We start from the raw sequence: 17164 nt of genomic DNA, 5'->3' as shown, positions 1-17164 counted from the left end.
ATTTGAAGCCAAGAGGCAGAGAAAGCCGTGGCCTGTTTATACTTTCACTGTTAGCGTGTTCATTTTAATGAAGAGCAAGAAAAACCAACACGTGGCAGAGGAAATGCTCTAAAAAAGCATGAAAGGAAAAATGACTTGGGCAGGATAATAAGAGCTTAATGCATTAGCCACGCAAGGAGCTGCTCTGATTGCAGCTGGGCCAGCTCACCAGCTGGGCCCAATGCCTCCTCCTTGCTGCTGTGCCAGCTGCCCGGCCGCTTTGCAAATGTCAGTCTTGTAATTAGAGATTTTCTGGATTTCCTTGCGGCCACAAAGCCATCTAAACAAATGCGGGCAGACCCTGATCTGAAATTGCCACCCTTTATTTGGGCCCCTTGTTCACGTGAGATAGCAGGAGGTCAGGGGAGGGTGGAAAGGAGAGGCTAGATCCTGTCAGCTCAACACCGCTGCTGTGGTTGGGAGAAGGGTTTGCACGGGAGAGAGGGGCTGTTTGACAACGGGAAAGCCAAAGTCATCTTGTTAATACACCAAAAAGCAAGGATGCAATAGCTTTCCCCTAGGGGCGTGCAGGGGAGGGCAAACTCTCAGTTGGTACAAAATGTGCAATTGCACTGAGGACAGCTAACTATGATGAGATTGAACCTCCATTCTCTAAAGCACCTCCCTTCTCTCAGGTCTCATCTGCCCAGCACAGCACTCCGGCATCACCATCATTGTAGCATGCCAGCCCCCCGGTATGTAAATGGCTTCTGTCTCACAATACCTCTGTGAGACAGGAAAGGTGTTACCTCCATAGCGCAGGCACAGAGAAAATCAGTGACTTGTCCACATGACAGATATGCAGTCAAGAGCTCCCCAGTCCTTAGTCCAGAGCATCTTCAGCATAAGATCGCTGAATGCATTGAATAGCATAACCCTTGCAAAGCCTCCTTGCTTACAGGATAGCAGCTTGCGACTCCCCGAGCCAGCACGCATGGCTGATGTTTTATGCTATGTCCCTGACTGTCGTTTGGCTTCTTCCTTGTGGCAGGGTGAAGTTGGAACCTGGCACCTTTCACCTTCATGGATCCCCTGAACCTGTCCTGGTACAACAATGAGATTGGCAACAGGAACTGGAGTAAGCCTCTCAATGGGTCCGACGCAGAGCAGAAGCCTCACTACAACTACTACGCCATGCTCCTCACTCTCCTCATCTTCGTCATCGTCTTTGGCAACGTGCTGGTGTGCATGGCCGTGTCCAGAGAAAAAGCCCTTCAGACCACCACTAACTACCTGATCGTGAGCCTGGCCGTGGCAGATCTACTCGTAGCAACGCTGGTGATGCCCTGGGTGGTCTACCTGGAGGTAAGTGACATGGGTGTGTAGCATGTCCTGTGCAAAGCCAGCATGCCTTGTACATCTGGTCTGAATCAGGTGCTTTCCTGAATCAGTTTGCAAAGTGCTTTGACATTCTTTGGCTGGAAAAGTACAATACAGGCTTTTAATATCACCAAAAAATTATTGCCAGTTCTCCCAGTCTGGGTTTCATTAGGGATCCTTTCTTTGCAGGGCAGTAAGAATCTGAAGAGCTGCCTTGCTCTAGCAATCAGGGGTCTTTCTGTGTTAGGATCTGGTGAATGCAGTGGTAAATACACAGTCCTGAGTGCGGTATTGTCGTCTTACAATAGAACTGTCTCCACTAGAAGGGAACATTGAAACCTTGCTCACCAGAGAAAGGAACTGGTATTTTGGCCAATGGCAATTTTCAAAGAAGCCAGAAAGCCCAACAAGAGCAGCTAGTGAAAATACTGGCTCCTTTTCCATAATGGATGGCACCTGCCAGGATGGCCCCTTGTCCCACAATAGAAAAGATTGGTGAACGGCCTGCTGCAGGGAGCAGAAATGGTGTCAGTTCATTTCATGCTCGTGAGTGCATGAGCAGTGCACACGGCATGTTGATTATTCACACACACTTTGGAGGGAAATATATTTCTTTTCTGCTGGTGGAGTTGGGCTCATCTTGATTTGAGAGAGAAAGAGGGAGGGAGGGGGAAATCTCAGCCTAAACCAACTGCATTTGAAAAGGTGGCCATCATTTAGATAAACGGGAGCAGAGCCTTTAGAAATAATCTGGCCAGTCATAAGTGCTGAAGGCCTGGAAACCTGGCTCCAAGCCCTTCTAAAAACTGTTCCCCAAGATGAAGCCACTAAGGAGGGATACAGGCCCCGATGCAATTTTAAAAGATACACTGATATCTGAAGGGCATACTTGGTCCCAGGCAGGGCCCTTATCCACTTCCCAGTGTCATATGAATAGTCTGCAGAATACCAACCATTCATTTAGCGTAGTTCTTAGGACCCATAGCAGAAGGGAAAAGGTGTGATGGCACGTATCAGATGTAAATGCTATGCCACTGTGTCACAATATACGAGAAAAGCAGAATCTCAAGAGAGCTACTTGTTGCATTACTGCTGTCTGAGTGTCACATCGGTATAAAGAAGCGTGCGTCGAGCCAGGTTTGAATGGCACAAGTGTTTTGTGAGAACGCAAAATTCCACAAATGCCGAGCGATTAGCTCATGTCAAATGAGTTTTGGAACAGTAAATAGCTAGAAATTGCAAATTGCATCAGGTGCAGGATAATAGAAACAACAAGGTGCCTCCTGTCCTTCGGTGCATTAAAAATGTTGATGTGTGGGTGCGAGATTGAGAAAAAGGGAGGAGGATATTCATTTTCTTTGGAGACTGGAAGAAAAAGGGGAAAAGGCTACTGAACAATTAACATAGGGTACTGCTCATCTCTTGTCCAAGAACCAGCTCAAAGTTTTATGTGCTACTTAATGACTTAAGTGAGGTAAGTTGTAGTTAGGCCTCCTGCGGGTCTTCTATGCCGCAGGAACACATCTCATGCATAACACCTAGGGCAAAGCACAACTGGAGATGCTTTATTCAGGTTGCCAAAAACTTTACAGTGCTCCCTCTGATGCTGGCTGGTAGCCTGCGTGAAGGAAGCTGGAAGGATCTTCAATCCGGACACAAATGGGTGGCATCCACATCAGTCTCCTAGTAGGCCACTACTGGGCATCTGCTCTGGAAGAGGCCAAGTTTGCAATGGGCCACAGAGCCTGGACTTCTGTTTTTTCCTCTACTCCCTCATTACTGTGCTAAATATTTAGAAAGCCTCCCCTTCAGGGTCAGGGGGAAGCATACTAGCAAGAGGGAAAATAAAAGTTTGCTCTGCTGGTGCTTGGGCTCCATCTCAGCTCTAAATATTCATCAAACACATTTTCCCTACACAATTTCTTCAAAACAGAACAAATAAATAAGTGCTATTCCACCAGTGCATATTTTTAGAAGTGCCTGCAATGGGAGACAACCTGGAGGGTTTTCCTACAGCTTTCCGTTTGCAGATGTACGAGGAAGAAGTCAAATTGCTGTCTACCCAGGCAGGAGGTCCCAGCCAAGCATACAAGCATATGTTTAAAGTCAAGCACATGATTAATGACATTGAAGTGACCGGAGCTGTCCACATGCTTTATGTGAAGCATGCAGTTAAGTGCTCTGTAGTACTGGGCTCAAGGGAGCTACAGCTGTCTCGTTATTGCTTTGCGGTATAAATAATAATCACTGATACACACTCATGCTGCAGATGAAAAGCCTTTCCCTGGGACCTCTCTCTCATCCTTGTTTCACAGCAAGAACCCTGATTTTAATTCACTTGCTGCTGAGTTACTGGACTTTAATCTAGTCTCCAGCCCTGGAGTCAAAGAGAGGCATTCCCACATGCCATCCCATTAGGAACGGGGTCAAAGAAAGGAGAAGAGTCTGCTTGGCCAGGCAGCTGAGTGCCATTTCACTGCAGCAGACTGGAGTTGCTCAGGGATTTGGCTACTGAGGGTTAGCCTGGGTCTGCTACACTTGCTCGTGTGACTGCTTTATCACCAAAACTATCAATTTAAATCATCAGTTTAGCAACAATTTGGGTTTTTGCCTAACCACACTGGCACTCCACGTGGCCAGGTACACATAGTACCTTGTTACAGAGCCGCTGATGGAGGGATTTAATACCCACATTAGCTTCAGTGTGAGCCGTTTCTCATTGAGAACTGCTTGGGAAAATGCTGCATAGCAATGCATTGTGATACTATGATAATCCTGCCCCCTGCACCCTCCTAGGCAGGGATTCTAGTTCACTGCAGAAATCATTCTGATTGCATCACAGGAGGGAAAAGAGAACAAGATATCTGACTGTGTATTAGGAAAACCGAAAAGCCCCAGTCAGCAGGATGAAGACTGATTTGCACTTTACCTCCCACAACTCATGCTGCAGCCCAGAAGGAGAGATCATTTTGCTATAGCGTTCGCTCTCGTACAGTTAGTGCAGGGAGAATCTGATCAGAACGATACGAGTTAGAGCCACGCGGTCCGTCAGCTATCGCCCCCGGCAAGCTCAGTCCTCACAGCACAGCGAACGGCGTTTTCCATCAGCGGCTGCCAGCCCGGAGGAATTAGGAATGGACTCCACGCTGCCATTAGGCCTATGCAGAGTGAACCGGAGCAATGACCATCACAACAGGGTAGCTGCTGCACCCATCCTGTGCGGGTGAGCAGGAGCCACAACCTGCGTAGGCCTCTGAGACTCTCCCTCTGCTTCCTTAAATGTGTCTCTGTCGTGGCAGTCAGGAGAGGCCCAGTCATGGGACTTGCCCCTTCCCGATGTCCTGACTTCCGGCGGCTCCCCACTGATCCAAGAGTGCCCCTGGTTTTCATCCAGGCCAGTCTGCTATTAATTTGCCAGTAGGATCTCTTGCCACCAGGCTGACTCAGTGCTGATGAAGAAGTTGATTGCATTTATGCAGGCGCAGGAAGTTTTCACTGGGTGCGTCTACACAAGGCGTTAACTGTGCAGCTTAATAACGCTGTGCAGTAGCGTGCTGGGCCAAAACTGTGCTAATACACTACTGCACAGTAATATTAGGCTACTGCACAGAAAGCATCATTAAAAACCCATGCACTGGTGCTACTGCACAGTAGCACAAGTTATTGTGCATTGATTTAGTACTTGGCCATCCGAGCACTAAACTTAATGTGCAGTAACTTCGGTGCATTAATGAATGTGTAAACACATGCACTGTGTTCTAGGAAGCACAAATGAGATTTTGGGCTACTTATTCTAATAACAGTTTTAGCCTGGGCCTCTTCATTTCCCACTGGATTCCCTAACCTCCAAGTGGGTCTCAAGCCAGCACCTTCCAGGTCCTGGTTTAACTTGGAATCACTTCTCCAGTCTAACTATCATTGCAGCTTAGCTCTATGGCAGTGGCTGTCCCCTGCCCATGCCAGAGGGGAAGATGGCTCTAGTTGGGAAGAGAAAGGGTTAGGGTTGGGGGGTAGAAAATGAAGTAGTGGTAGAGGAGCTCACACAAGACTTGGATTCATCCTTTCATGCTGGTAGTGAAAGATAGGTCCAGGCCCTGATTCAAGTTTTCCAACTAGGGGTGATTAAATCCCAGGGATCATCTCTGGCCTATGTGCATTACTAGACTGCTCTAAACTACCATGTGATGCTGAGCCCATCCACGTGGATCCTGAGCCATGCAGGGATTGTGGGGAACTTGCTAACAGCTCACTGACATTGGAAAAGCGCTGTCTAAATCCTCCTCCTCCCCAGCTGACAGGATCAACCTTGTTGCCTTTGAACAGATTCAGGATTTGCATCTGAATAGGTCAGGTTGCTGCAGGGAGCACCAGGGCCCGGCCATCTGGAACCTTGACCCTGAAGACTTATTCTGATGGCAATGAAGGGCAAAGTGGAAGGATATGCATGGCAGGCTACGTCCCATTTGTAACTGGGAGATAATAGCATGTCCCAAGATCACAGCCTGGTGCTGGATACAACCCATTAAAGACTGTGAGGTGCCCAGGCATGATAGGGATTAGGAGCGTATAAACACCTGGAGTCGGAGTTGTGTCTGGTTTCCCAAATCAGTGGGACAAACTGGCATCTGTTTCTGTATGAGGCACTGAAGTGCTTTTCATTGCCACTCGGAGCTATTTGGGCCAACAGAGATCTTGGGTGGGAATGCAATTTGCTTCTCCGAGGGCTGTTCAACAGGACTCCGCTCGGGGCCACAGCTCCGCGTGCTCCAAGGGCGTTCTGGCTGACCACACGCAAGCTAAAACTCTATCTGGGGGGTTAATTAATGGCACAAACCTATGCTGGGCAGGGTTGTGATCTGAAGCGTCTTCCAAAGACTAAATGACATGCTTATCAAGGAGATAAGTGTCTGCAGAAGCCAGGCCATCATTTCCAACCATGCAAGACAGACATGCTAGTCAAGGGAGTAGGAACAGCAGTTCGTGCTCTGCCAGGCTTCCCCACTAGGCAGAGGGGGAAGGAGCTCTGTGCTTCGTCACAGGTCAGTGAAGTAGAACTGAAGTTGCTGAGAAACTTTCCAAACCCTGTTTGGCTGTAACCCCTGCCATAGAGTCTCCCAATGGCACCTGCTACATTTAATTAAGGACTGAGGGTTCAGCTTTGCACAACAGGCCATGCTTTGGGAAGGCTGTCTGGCTGAGGCTCGTACTACAACTTCCAGAGCACCGGGAGGAATTGCCTGCTGAAAGAAAGGGCCAAAGAAAGACCTGGAGCGTGATGGATGTGAGAAAAAGATTAAGTGCTGGATTGCGCGGTGGGGAAAGGAAAGAAGAGAAGCCACAATCTGCCTGTGACTGCACCAGCGCAAAGCAAGCAAGCAAGAAAAAGCGCTGATGTGACACGGGCTGTCAGGAGGCCACGTAACTAATTATCGCCAGAGAAAATGAATGTTTGCCTGGTGCTTTGAAGATGTCAGGTGTGGCTGTGAACGTCCTCAGGATTAGCTCATGCTCTGCTAAGTCATGGTCCTTGCCCACAGCAACCTACTTTCAAAAGAAGCGGTGAGATCTTGTCCTCTCCGCCCTGGGTTCTCTCCCATCCTTGTTCTGGACTGGAAAAGCCAAGCTGATGTAAAATGGACTTAAACCCCTTTCCTTCAGTGAGCTCATGCGTAGTTCCCTGCTTCATTAGTAGCTGAATTTAGGCCTGCATTGAACTATAGCTGTGATTTACTGCTAATGCAATGACAACCCCCCTCGAGCCCTAGTGCCGGGTACTTTAGCCTGAGGCATCAGCAGCTTCCCATGATTTTCCTAGATGTCAAAGTGATTGGGGTTGTTTTCTGGTGTTTGAACAGGGACAAATGCATCCATCTAACATGGCTTGGGCCCAACAGATAAACGAGACTGATGAAGTTCAAGTTTAAAGCTGCCAAGAGGCAGACCGCCCCCCGTCCTTAGTATCACAGTCGTGAGAACAGCACTCTCTGAAATGGGCCCTGTCGTCCTTGTCCCATCACAGGGTGGGGTGCAAGGAACAGCACACAAAATCACGGAGCTTGTGAGACGTATGAGACCCAAGGACACAAAGCGGAAGAATTTAGCACCGCCGCCAGAGCAGATAGCTCCAGCTCTGGAGTATACGAAGCCTTCAGTGCTTGAAGCTAGGATTTCCTGGGCCCATAAGAAAAGCCTTCAAAAAGGCTTTCTGCTCTGCAAAATGGGATCACCACTGTGCTCTTTTGGGCAATGCAACAGCAGCTGGGAAGGAAAGTCTGGGCTCTTCTGTGCAGTATTCCAGGGGAAGCTTTTTCTTGTCCAGAAATGGCATTCGGTCAAAATGAAGCATTTCCCATAGGCAAAGGAACAATTTGGACAGAATTTCCGATCGGGTCCGGTCAGCCGTGATCATCAATGTACCCACCCCAGCCACAGCGACGCCTCACAGACATGGCAGTGCTGGGTCCTTCATGTCCCCTCCCTGGCGTGCTTACCACGGCACGCTGCCTGCAAGAAACGTGGAATCAGCCCCTCGGTGTCCTCTACAAACTCCGGTCTGTTCAGTTGAGGGCAGACAGCTGACAGCAGCGTTGGTTCATAGCTGGCTGGCAAATCTTGGCCTCTGGGCAAGTTCTAATCAAACTAATTTACTTATGTGACTTTGTCCTTTAAGTGCTTTTTTCATAGCTGAGTATTCCTCTCTCATTCAGACTTTAATGGAGTTGCTCCCTTCCTCCTCCTGGTGATGGTTATGTATTAGAGCTCAGAAAGAACTGTGAAGAATAGATTTCTTATTCATTCTCATTTCAAATTCAGTATGAATCTTAGTTATTTATATTCAAGAAATATACAGCTTTTTTTCCCCTGCAAATACTGTTGCATACAGTACTTCTACTACTCACCATTTGACTTAATTACCAAACTCTGGTTTTAGTCGTAAGAAAAGGGAAGGGGGGTGGGAGAAAACTGGAAATATTATAATTAGCTCTCTATCTTAACCATGAAAAGTAATGTATGTCAAAGAACTCTTTCTTTGAATTTAAAACCATCTTCATTCATGACAGAGTAATATGGGGGTTATGTCTTTTTTTTAATGAAGAAACAGTAGGATTGCACTGTGCTATCTATGCCCATTACTGCACTGTGCTGCACATAATTGCAAAAAGATCCTTACGGAAAACATTTACAATTTGCTAGAATTGCCACCGCAGCTTAAGGCTGTTTATGATGCAGGGTTTGGGGTTCTTTTTTTCAGTAATGCCTTTGGGCTGAGTTGAGCAACCGCATAACTCACATCGACTTTAAGGGAAGCTGTATTTTCTGATTTTGTGCCTAATTTTGGTCCTAGGTTGTGTCTGCCGCATGGGTTGTGAGAATCATGAATTAAGGTGGAATTAGGGAAGATAGAATCAGGCTATATCTGAGGGGAAACAGCCTAAGAAGAACCAGACCTATAGCACAGTGTCCTGGAGGAAGCTTCAGCACTGGGACTTTTAGAGCAGGCAGGACAAAGCCCTGGGAGCTGCTCATCCTGCATAGACTCAGAGGAGTATAGGCAAGCTTCAATCTTTGATTCCTGTGGACAAAATTGTGCTCTCATTTAAACTGGCCTGAGTAACTCTTCAAAACCAACAACAGCCTTTTTGCAGTAAGGGCGCTGTTGGGCCGCAGAGCTCTTGGACCTCAGCTGCCTGAGCAAATGCCTTCATTGAATTTCCTCTCTTGCAAGGTGGTTGGGGAGTGGAGATTTAGCCGGATCCACTGTGATATCTTCGTCACCCTGGATGTTATGATGTGCACTGCCAGTATCCTCAACCTCTGTGCCATCAGCATTGACAGGTGAGATCTCCACGGGCCAGAGGGGAATTCCTGTCCAGCTCGGCGTGGCTGCTGGCAATGTGGCTAGCACAAAATGACATGTCTGTGTGCCCTAAAGGAGCTAATTCAGGTTCTGGGGTCCAGCTTCAGGGACTCTGGGCAGGCTGTTGTACCCAGCCCCGAGAGAGCCAGCTTGTGTGGTGCTCATGTGTGGAAATGATGGAGCAGAGGCCCCGGGGGCAGCAGTAATCCACAGGGAGTGACCTGGGCTGCTGCCTGGCCCTCTGTCCTGCAGGAAAAGGTGCTGGAAACTGCAGTGCATTTGTGTTACACCGTCACATGCTCCAAAATAAAGTCACGCCACAACCAGAGTGCTAGTGACCGCCGGGAGACTCATAAAGTCAAATCTGGCCCCGATTGAGGCAGGGTCCCAGAAGGGCTCACCAGTACAAGTCCCCAGCCCTGCCAGGGTCATGACACACTAGGTCTGTCTCTCCCTCACAGGTACACGGCAGTGGCAATGCCAATGCTCTACAACACGCGCTACAGCTCCAAGCGCAGAGTGACCGTCATGATTGCCGTGGTCTGGGTCCTGTCGTTTGCCATCTCCTGCCCGCTTCTGTTTGGACTCAACAACACAGGTGAGCAGCATGCCCCCTCGCAGCTAGCTGTCCTCCATGTTGCACGCTCCTATGGCCTTCTGAGTCCCTAGAGGGGCTTGTCTGGATAGGGCTGGGAGTTTTAGTGAGCGTGCCCCCTTCCTCTTGTTCTGGCTGCCCTACCCCGTGCCAGCCCATACACACCTCTGCTGGTCCCCTGGCCCTGAATCAGCTCCATCTCTCCCTTCTCCAGACCAATGTCCCTCGTGTTGGTTTACTGTCCTGGCATAAACCAGCCCCAACACCCAAAGAAAATACCTTACAGCCATAATAACAGTGAGCACTTTACTAATGAGTAGATAACTTAATTGGCACAGCAGGGAAGAGAAATTTCAGTGGCTGATTTGTTAGGGAGACTGGACAGCCAACAGCCTGAGGCTAAGCCAGCCATTCACTCACATGTAGCTCACGGTCCTGAACTGAGATCCAGCTAGTTGCACTTCATAAACTGGTTTCAGCCCAGTTTCTACAGGAGAAGCACCTGCATGACAGCCCTTTCCCCTCCAGTGACAACTACTGGGGCCCTAATGCAAGCATGCAAGCCCCTCTAATGGGCTCTAAAATCTCTTATTAGAGCACTTGGGCCCTAATGCAAGCATGCAAGCCCCTCTAATGGGCTCTAAAATCTCTTATTAGAGCACTTGGGCCCTAATGCAAGCATGCAAGCCCCTCTAATGGGCTCTAAAATCGCTTATTAGAGCACTTGGGCCCTAATGCAAGCATGCAAGCCCCTCTAATGGGCTCTAAAATCTCTTATTAGAGCACTTGGGCTGTGATTTTGAAAGGACCCTGATGAAACTAGATGCCCTGATTGACTTACAGGGGAGTTGGGTGTGTGATTCCTTAAGCGACAGTGTGGAGGTGCTGGAGTCTTCAGCAAGAGAGAGAGACAGAGAGAAATGGTGGTCATAGCTCCTAACAGCTGGGACAATGCTCCTGCAATCTCTTGTGTCTTCCAGACAAGAATGAGTGTATCATTGCCAATCCCGCCTTTGTTGTGTATTCCTCTATCGTCTCCTTCTACGTCCCCTTCATTGTCACCCTGCTGGTGTACGTGCAGATTTACATAGTGCTCCGGAAGCGCCGGAAGCGCGTCAACACCAAGCGCACCACTCTCGGCCCGGACTCTGACACGCAGGCCCCGCTGAAGGTAACCAGACCCATCTCGGCTCACCCCATCTCCATCCTCTCCCCCTTCCTACTCCCACTCTCCCCAGAGTGCCCCCGCCTCCCAGAGCGACGCTTTTTGGTGCGAGTACAGCGCGGGATTGTGGAGGTGGATGTGGTGCCTTGGCCTAGTTGGGAGTCCTGGTTGAGTCTGGCGGTGCCAGGTTTCCCCCAACTTCAGGGAATGCCTGCCATGGGAAGTGCTGAGTCCGCTTTCCCTCCCGAGTCTTTGAGGTGGGGTTAAGAGGTTGACTGAGGGCCTGGGGTCTGTGGTGCTTTCTGAATCAGTCCCTCCCAACAGCTCTGGGACATGGGGATGCAGGAGCTGCACCGAGCTATTGGAAATAGGTGCACGCACCTATTCTGGATACCTTTAAGCAATGCTTGGATGCATCCAGCTGGGGTGATCTGACCCCCGCTGACTTCCTGCTCCTTGGGCAGGGGGCTGGACACAATGATCTCACAAGGCCTCTTCCAGCCCTAATGTCTATGAAATCTATTAAATGTTTTCTTCATCCCAGAGGTCGAGCCGGCGGCCTAGCCTTAAAGTGCAAGGCTAATCCCCCCCACCCCAGAATTTGGTTAAAATTTCAACCAAAGGATTTCAGGGACCTCCAAACCCTTTGATTCTTGCCTCTGTTTAAAAATGAGACCCTACCTATTAGGCGCCTTCCTTTCTTTCCCACCAAAACAAAGTCCGAGCATGCCTGTGGTACCAGCTGATGTCTCGGGGAGAGGCTGGCTTGCTCTGTGACACTTGAAGCTGTAATGAGCACTGCTGTAATGGGGCACTGCTCACAGCCCTGTAGTATCCACGGAGAGGGCCTGTCCCAGCCTGCATGGATGTCCATAGCTAGCAATCTCCTTGAGGCTCATAAGCAAGGAAACCGCTGTGATGCTCTCAGACACAGACAGATGCATGTGAGGATGTGGTGCACGCACTGCACACACACTTGTCATGCAGACTGCATGACTTGCCCATGTCTGAGGCTCATGTTGGCTACTGGAAGCACCTGTATGAGCAGAGGGTGGTGACGCCATTGGCCACCAATTTCCATTCTGGCACAAAGTGAGAAAGGATCCACGTACTCTTGCAGCCCCTTCTCCAAATTTTCTCTCGCTGCCTCCCCCAAAAGCCAGGTTCTAGGCAAACAAGGTTGTGTGAAGGCAAAGAGACAGGAATAGCCTGAGGATCTGCCAGGTCGTTAACATGTCCTCCTGGCTCCTTTGGCTTCCACCATTCATTCCCCAGAGTAATTTTCCAGCCTCCTTTCCACTGAAGCAAACTTGGCCGTGCCTGCTCAGTGCTTTGTGTTTAAGTTGTCACAACCCCCTTGCCAGCCGCCCTCTGCTTGCATAACCTGTGTGTCGATGCTTGCCCCCTTAGGACAAATGCACTCATCCAGAAGATGTGAAGCTCTGCACAGTCATTGTCAAGTCCAATGGGAGCTTCCCAGTTAATAAGCGGAAAGTGGTAAGTGTCACAGAGGAATGCCAACCTTTCGGTGCCATCCCTTTCTCCCTTTGCCTTTGCAGGGGACACAGCAAGTGGAGATGGATTATTTTCCTCTGTTCTGAGAAAAGAAATTTCTCTGTTAACAAAGGGAATTCCCATGCATTGGCCACACTTCAAGGATGCACTTGCATTTTCCCAGAGACAACCAAAAGATTGGGGATTGCAGGGCTTTGAAAACCTGGACTCAAACCCCATTAACTTGAGTAGAGGGGGTTCCTTCTTGAGCCTTCAGACTCTGTTGTAGGTAGTTTTCATTTCTTTCTTTTCTTTTGTGTTTTCTATGAAAAACTGGGGGGGGGAGGGGGAAAGCTTGTTGAAAATTGATATTGCCTATGGATATTTAAGGGGGAAAAATCTTGGCTTTCAATCCAGTAACAGCCCCTCCAAAAGAAAGCCATTTTCCCTGCAAAAGATGTCTTTCTTCAAACAGCTCTCAGTCTGTGGCTGCCCACTGGTAGTATTCCTGGGTTCTCCTTATAGCCTGGGGTCACCCAGGAGGTTTTCAGGTAATACTCCACTGAGCTGTACTAGGAGCGTAAAGGCCTGCCCCTCCTCTCAAGCATTCACAGCTAGGTGTGCTGTATCAGATAGCTTTCATTAATCCGAGAGCGGGAGAATGGGGAAGGAGTACAGGATAGAAGAGTATTAGAAAAAACAGCGCCTTGAGCAAAACAGAATGGGCTTGTTGGGGACCTTCTGATATACATCTAGTTCACTTAATCCTAAATGACTGGCTAAATTTCGGATGAGTTACCCACATGCTCATCCAGAGACGAATGGAGCTGTGAAGGCCTTTTGCTTGTTTCAGCATCCCAAAAATGTCTCCTCCCTCCGAGATGGGGTGACTCCTTTTTATAACTTTTTGTGACCTCATCACTAAGTCCCAACCCAGGAGCAGGCCCGCTGGATGCCGACTGATGCTCTTAAAAGACGCCAGCATGGCCAGGTGAGGCAATCTGGTCATTCGGTGGGAACTCGCAGGACAAAGAAAATCCCTCTGGAATTTTTTCCACCCAGTGGTAATTGGAGCAGAGGGGACTGGGTTTACAGCAGTGAGGCAGACTGGGGCCTGATTTCTCCACAGGGCTAACCCTATGCCCTTCAGGGACTTCTCTATTACTCTTTTGTCCAACAGTGCATTTACCTTCTTTTATCTCGGGATATTTGATCCTTGTCCAGGAGGCAGTGAATCACGTGGAAGAGATGGAGATGGAGATGGTGTCCAGTACCAGCCCCCCCGAGAAAACCAAACACAAGCTAGCACCTCCAAGTAACCACCAACTAGTCGTGCCAGCCACTTCCAACCAGTGTGTGAATTCCACCCTGCAGTCCCCCTTGAACAGCCCTGTGAAAGCAGAGAAGAACGGGCACGCCAAAGACAACCCAAAGACAGCCAAAGTCTTTGAGATCCAGTCCATGCCCAACGGCAAGACTAGGACCTCCCTCAAAACCATGAGCAGGAGGAAACTCTCTCAGCAGAAGGAGAAGAAAGCCACTCAGATGTTAGCTATAGTGCTCGGTAAGAATTTGGTTTGCCTCCCTTTGTCTTCTGTGAATGGCCATTGGCTGCCCTGGGCTGGTCGTCTAATGGGAATGGCCAGCACTGGCCATGATTTCCTATAAAATCAGGGAAAACAAGGGGTAGTGACGTAGCCTGAGTGAAGGCGCCCTCCACCAATAAGCAGCAAGGGGTGGGTCAAAGGAAGTCGTAGACCGAGTGAAGATGCCCTCTGTCAATCAGCAGTGAGGGGTGGGGCCACTGGGAAATGCCTGCAAAATCGGCTTTGCAAAAAATACCCATTGTTTTGCTGCAACTTAAGTAGGTCCTGACTGGTAAATCATAAGAAATATCTGTGCAATGAAAGAGCCAGGAGGAAAGCCCACCGCACCCCCAGCCAAGCAGCTTTCTCTTCCCTTTCCTTCCCTAGACCACAGCCTCCTCAAACTCAGGGAGCTTCCAGGCTGCTGAGTGCCAGTGGCTGGGGAGGGACTCCCATCTCTCTAGGCTGCATCCCGAATAGTGGAGAAGTCCAGTAAGAAGTTAACAGGTTCTCTGCTGGCATAACCCCTCTTGAGCAAAACAGTTTGCATCCACTGAGAAATCCCAGTGCTGAGATACCGAGTGGTACAGCTTTGGAAGAGGCCCAGACAGAAATGTAGTCCTTGAGGAACCTGCCCTCTGTGACCCCCAAACCTCCCAGGGCCACAGAAGAAAGCTGGTGACATTCGGACTTATCTTTTCCCTCTTTTCCAGGTGTTTTCATCATTTGCTGGCTCCCCTTCTTCATCACCCACATCCTGAACATACACTGCAACTGCAACATCCCCCCAGCTATGTACAGCGCCTTCACCTGGCTCGGGTACGTCAACAGCGCGGTCAACCCGATTATTTACACCACCTTCAACATCGAGTTCCGGAAAGCCTTCATGAAGATCCTCCATTGCTAAGGCAACACTCAGCCTGAGAAGAAAACCTATACCACGCATGCACGCGCCCATGCACGCCAGGCAAGCAGGGAGTCACAAGGAGGCCGAGTGTTTTTGTACAGGGCTGGGAGCCCACAGTGTTAAGACAGTGCCATATCCATGCAGCTGGGATGTAATGAGAGGCTTCGAGTGGGAGGATCTCTCCGTCCCCAGGTGACCTTTGGACTCTGAGAGGTCACTCCAAAGGGCACTTTTCAAGAGCTACCCTCACACTGTGTTCAAAGAAGCAGAAGCAAAAACAAAGACATGCTCATTCGATACCTGCCTGTGGCCAACTGACCTCGAGTGCATTAATTACTGACATTAGCAGAGCCAACGGCAGGTGGTGAGCGGTCACGGCTGCCAGTTGCTCACGTGTTAACGTCACTGATACAACTCTCACCAAAGACGCCGCCATCTCGCTCGCTTTGCAATAGGAGCCAGACAGCTGGAGCTCACGGGAACTACATGCAATAGCTTTGCCTTCACCTCCAGCTGACCTGTTCAGTATCAAACTGCTGAGGCCTTCAGACCAAGACTTAGCAAGGCCCCAAGTGGGCTAAGAAGGTTTGTCACCTACAGATCCGATTCCTACAGTCCTATGGGTCCACAGGAAAACGGGTGCCAAGAAGAAGGGCCATGTGAGTCACGTGCGGCACTGTCCCGCCCATGTAAATATGAATAAATAGGATGAACTGAACTGAAGCCCAAGCCAAAAAATAAATAGGGAGAAAACTAAAGAAACGCTACCTTGTCTTGCATGGTACACACACTGATTCAAGGGTACCACTCATCCCCACTGATTACCCAGCCCGGCAGCAAGTCCTGCTCACCAGCGTTTCCATCTCCTGTCTCGTTGCAGGTTATTGTGCAAAACGGAGTGAGGAGCAACAGTGGTGCATTCCTGGTGTGAAGTCAACAGAGCAAGACAGCAAGGATGTATGCCACAGGTGGGGTTTTCCCCCACTCTTTGCTTTGCTTTAAAGAAAAAAAACAGGGAAGCCAGGAAGAGTAGCTATTGCTCACGGGCCATCCTGCCTCCCCCCTTCCCTAGGGCTCTGGGGGAAGAGTGAAAGCAATGCCCTCTCCTGAGGTTTTAAGTTTCAGGCATTTTATGATGGCATCTAACCATCTCTATTAACAATGATAGTCTTTCACCACGTCGCTATAAAAACAAGCAAGCAAGACTGCAAGCCACTCACTCGTGCTGAGCAGGAATTTCTCTCATGATCCATCCCAGTGACTTGTAGGGAATGAGTCTTGAAAGTATCTGTTCATAAAGGGGCTTTGCAGTCTGACTCCTAGTGTTCTGGGGAGAGCAAAGGGCAACGTTCGGAGAAGATCTGCAGCTAGACAAGTTGGACTCTAGGACCATCTGGGAAAAGAGGGTTTTTTTCCTGTTTGAATGTTTCCAGCACCCCTTACCCCTAATGTCTGTGCTTCATGGTTTAAACAATTGAGAAGCCGTCACCAACAACATCTCACCAAGCCGAAACCAGGCTGCCAAATCCATGCTGTAATTACCAGTTGTACCCAGTTCACAATATATTTTGTAATATCTCTGTAAATAAAATACAGCAAAATGAATAAAATGACATGGAAATAGGCCTGGCTGTAGTTTAAATTCAGGGTCCGGATAGTCTGAACGACTGCAGGCTAGATGCATTAGAGTCATCTGCTGTTTTTAAAGGTATGAAATGCACTCTGAGGATAAAGGTCTTTTCCTTTCTGTGCAAAGGTTTGGGAATATCACCCATTTTCTGTTTAAACAGAGGAGCAGAAAGACAAAGCCATTGCCTGCTGAAGGCTCTTGGCAACGAACCGCCCTCTGTTCTCTATGCATTTCCCTCTATGCAACTAACACATGCAACATGTGCAATAAGTTACCCTGCAAATCGGACAATCATGTGTCACAAAAGGAGATGATGAGTGTGTCGTGTCTCTCTCAACCATGTTGCTAAATGGAAGGGGAGGTCCTAGCTGGATGGAAAGGGTTCTTCTTCATGATGTTTCTAGGTCTCTCCATAGCCGCAGCTTTCAATGGAAAAAGTCACCTCTCCAGCATTTAAAAGCATCTCCAGCTCACGGCAAGATGTGGGGAGGGAAAAAGGGGTTTTGCAGATTGATTCAGGTCACAGCTGACGCATGGGTCCATCACGGGAACACTAGATTCACTTCTACC

At 49.0% G+C, this 17164-nt stretch overlaps 1 protein-coding gene across 2 annotated transcripts; it reads left to right on the top strand.

Annotated features, from left to right (window-relative positions):
• The first annotated feature begins 1034 nt into the window (after positions 1-1034).
• Positions 1035-16486, top strand: DRD2 (dopamine receptor D2). Of its 2 annotated transcripts, XM_090027022.1 has the most exons (7): positions 1035-1344; positions 9086-9195; positions 9679-9815; positions 10793-10983; positions 12388-12474; positions 13696-14035; positions 14771-16486. In XM_090027022.1, the coding sequence occupies exons 1-7, from the start codon at positions 1063-1065 to the stop codon at positions 14962-14964; spliced, it is 1341 nt and encodes a 446-aa protein (XP_089883148.1). In that variant the 5' UTR covers positions 1035-1062; the 3' UTR covers positions 14965-16486. The 2 variants fall into 2 exon arrangements, with proteins under 2 accessions (XP_089883148.1, XP_089883147.1); XM_090027021.1 differs by lacking the exon at positions 12388-12474 and having other exon boundaries at positions 1063-1344.
• Positions 16487-17164: the final 678 nt, after the last annotated feature.

The sequence above is a fragment of the Crocodylus siamensis genome, chromosome 14 (assembly GCF_052110815.1).
Source record: "Crocodylus siamensis isolate JL-2025a chromosome 14, ASM5211081v1, whole genome shotgun sequence".
NCBI classification, from domain to species: domain Eukaryota; kingdom Metazoa; phylum Chordata; order Crocodylia; family Crocodylidae; genus Crocodylus; species Crocodylus siamensis.
Note: the sequence above shows the minus strand (reverse complement) of the source record. Positions and strands in the feature narration are given on the sequence as shown.

Coding starts and splice junctions, on each gene's coding strand:
- DRD2 (XM_090027022.1), top strand. CDS start 1,063: ATGGATCCCCTGAACCTGTCCTGGTACAACAATGAGATTGGCAACAGG. Junction 9,196..9,678: donor TGTGCCATCAGCATTGACAG/GTGAGATCTCCA, acceptor TCTCCCTCACAG/GTACACGGCAGTGGCAATGC. Junction 14,036..14,770: donor GATGTTAGCTATAGTGCTCG/GTAAGAATTTGG, acceptor CCTCTTTTCCAG/GTGTTTTCATCATTTGCTGG.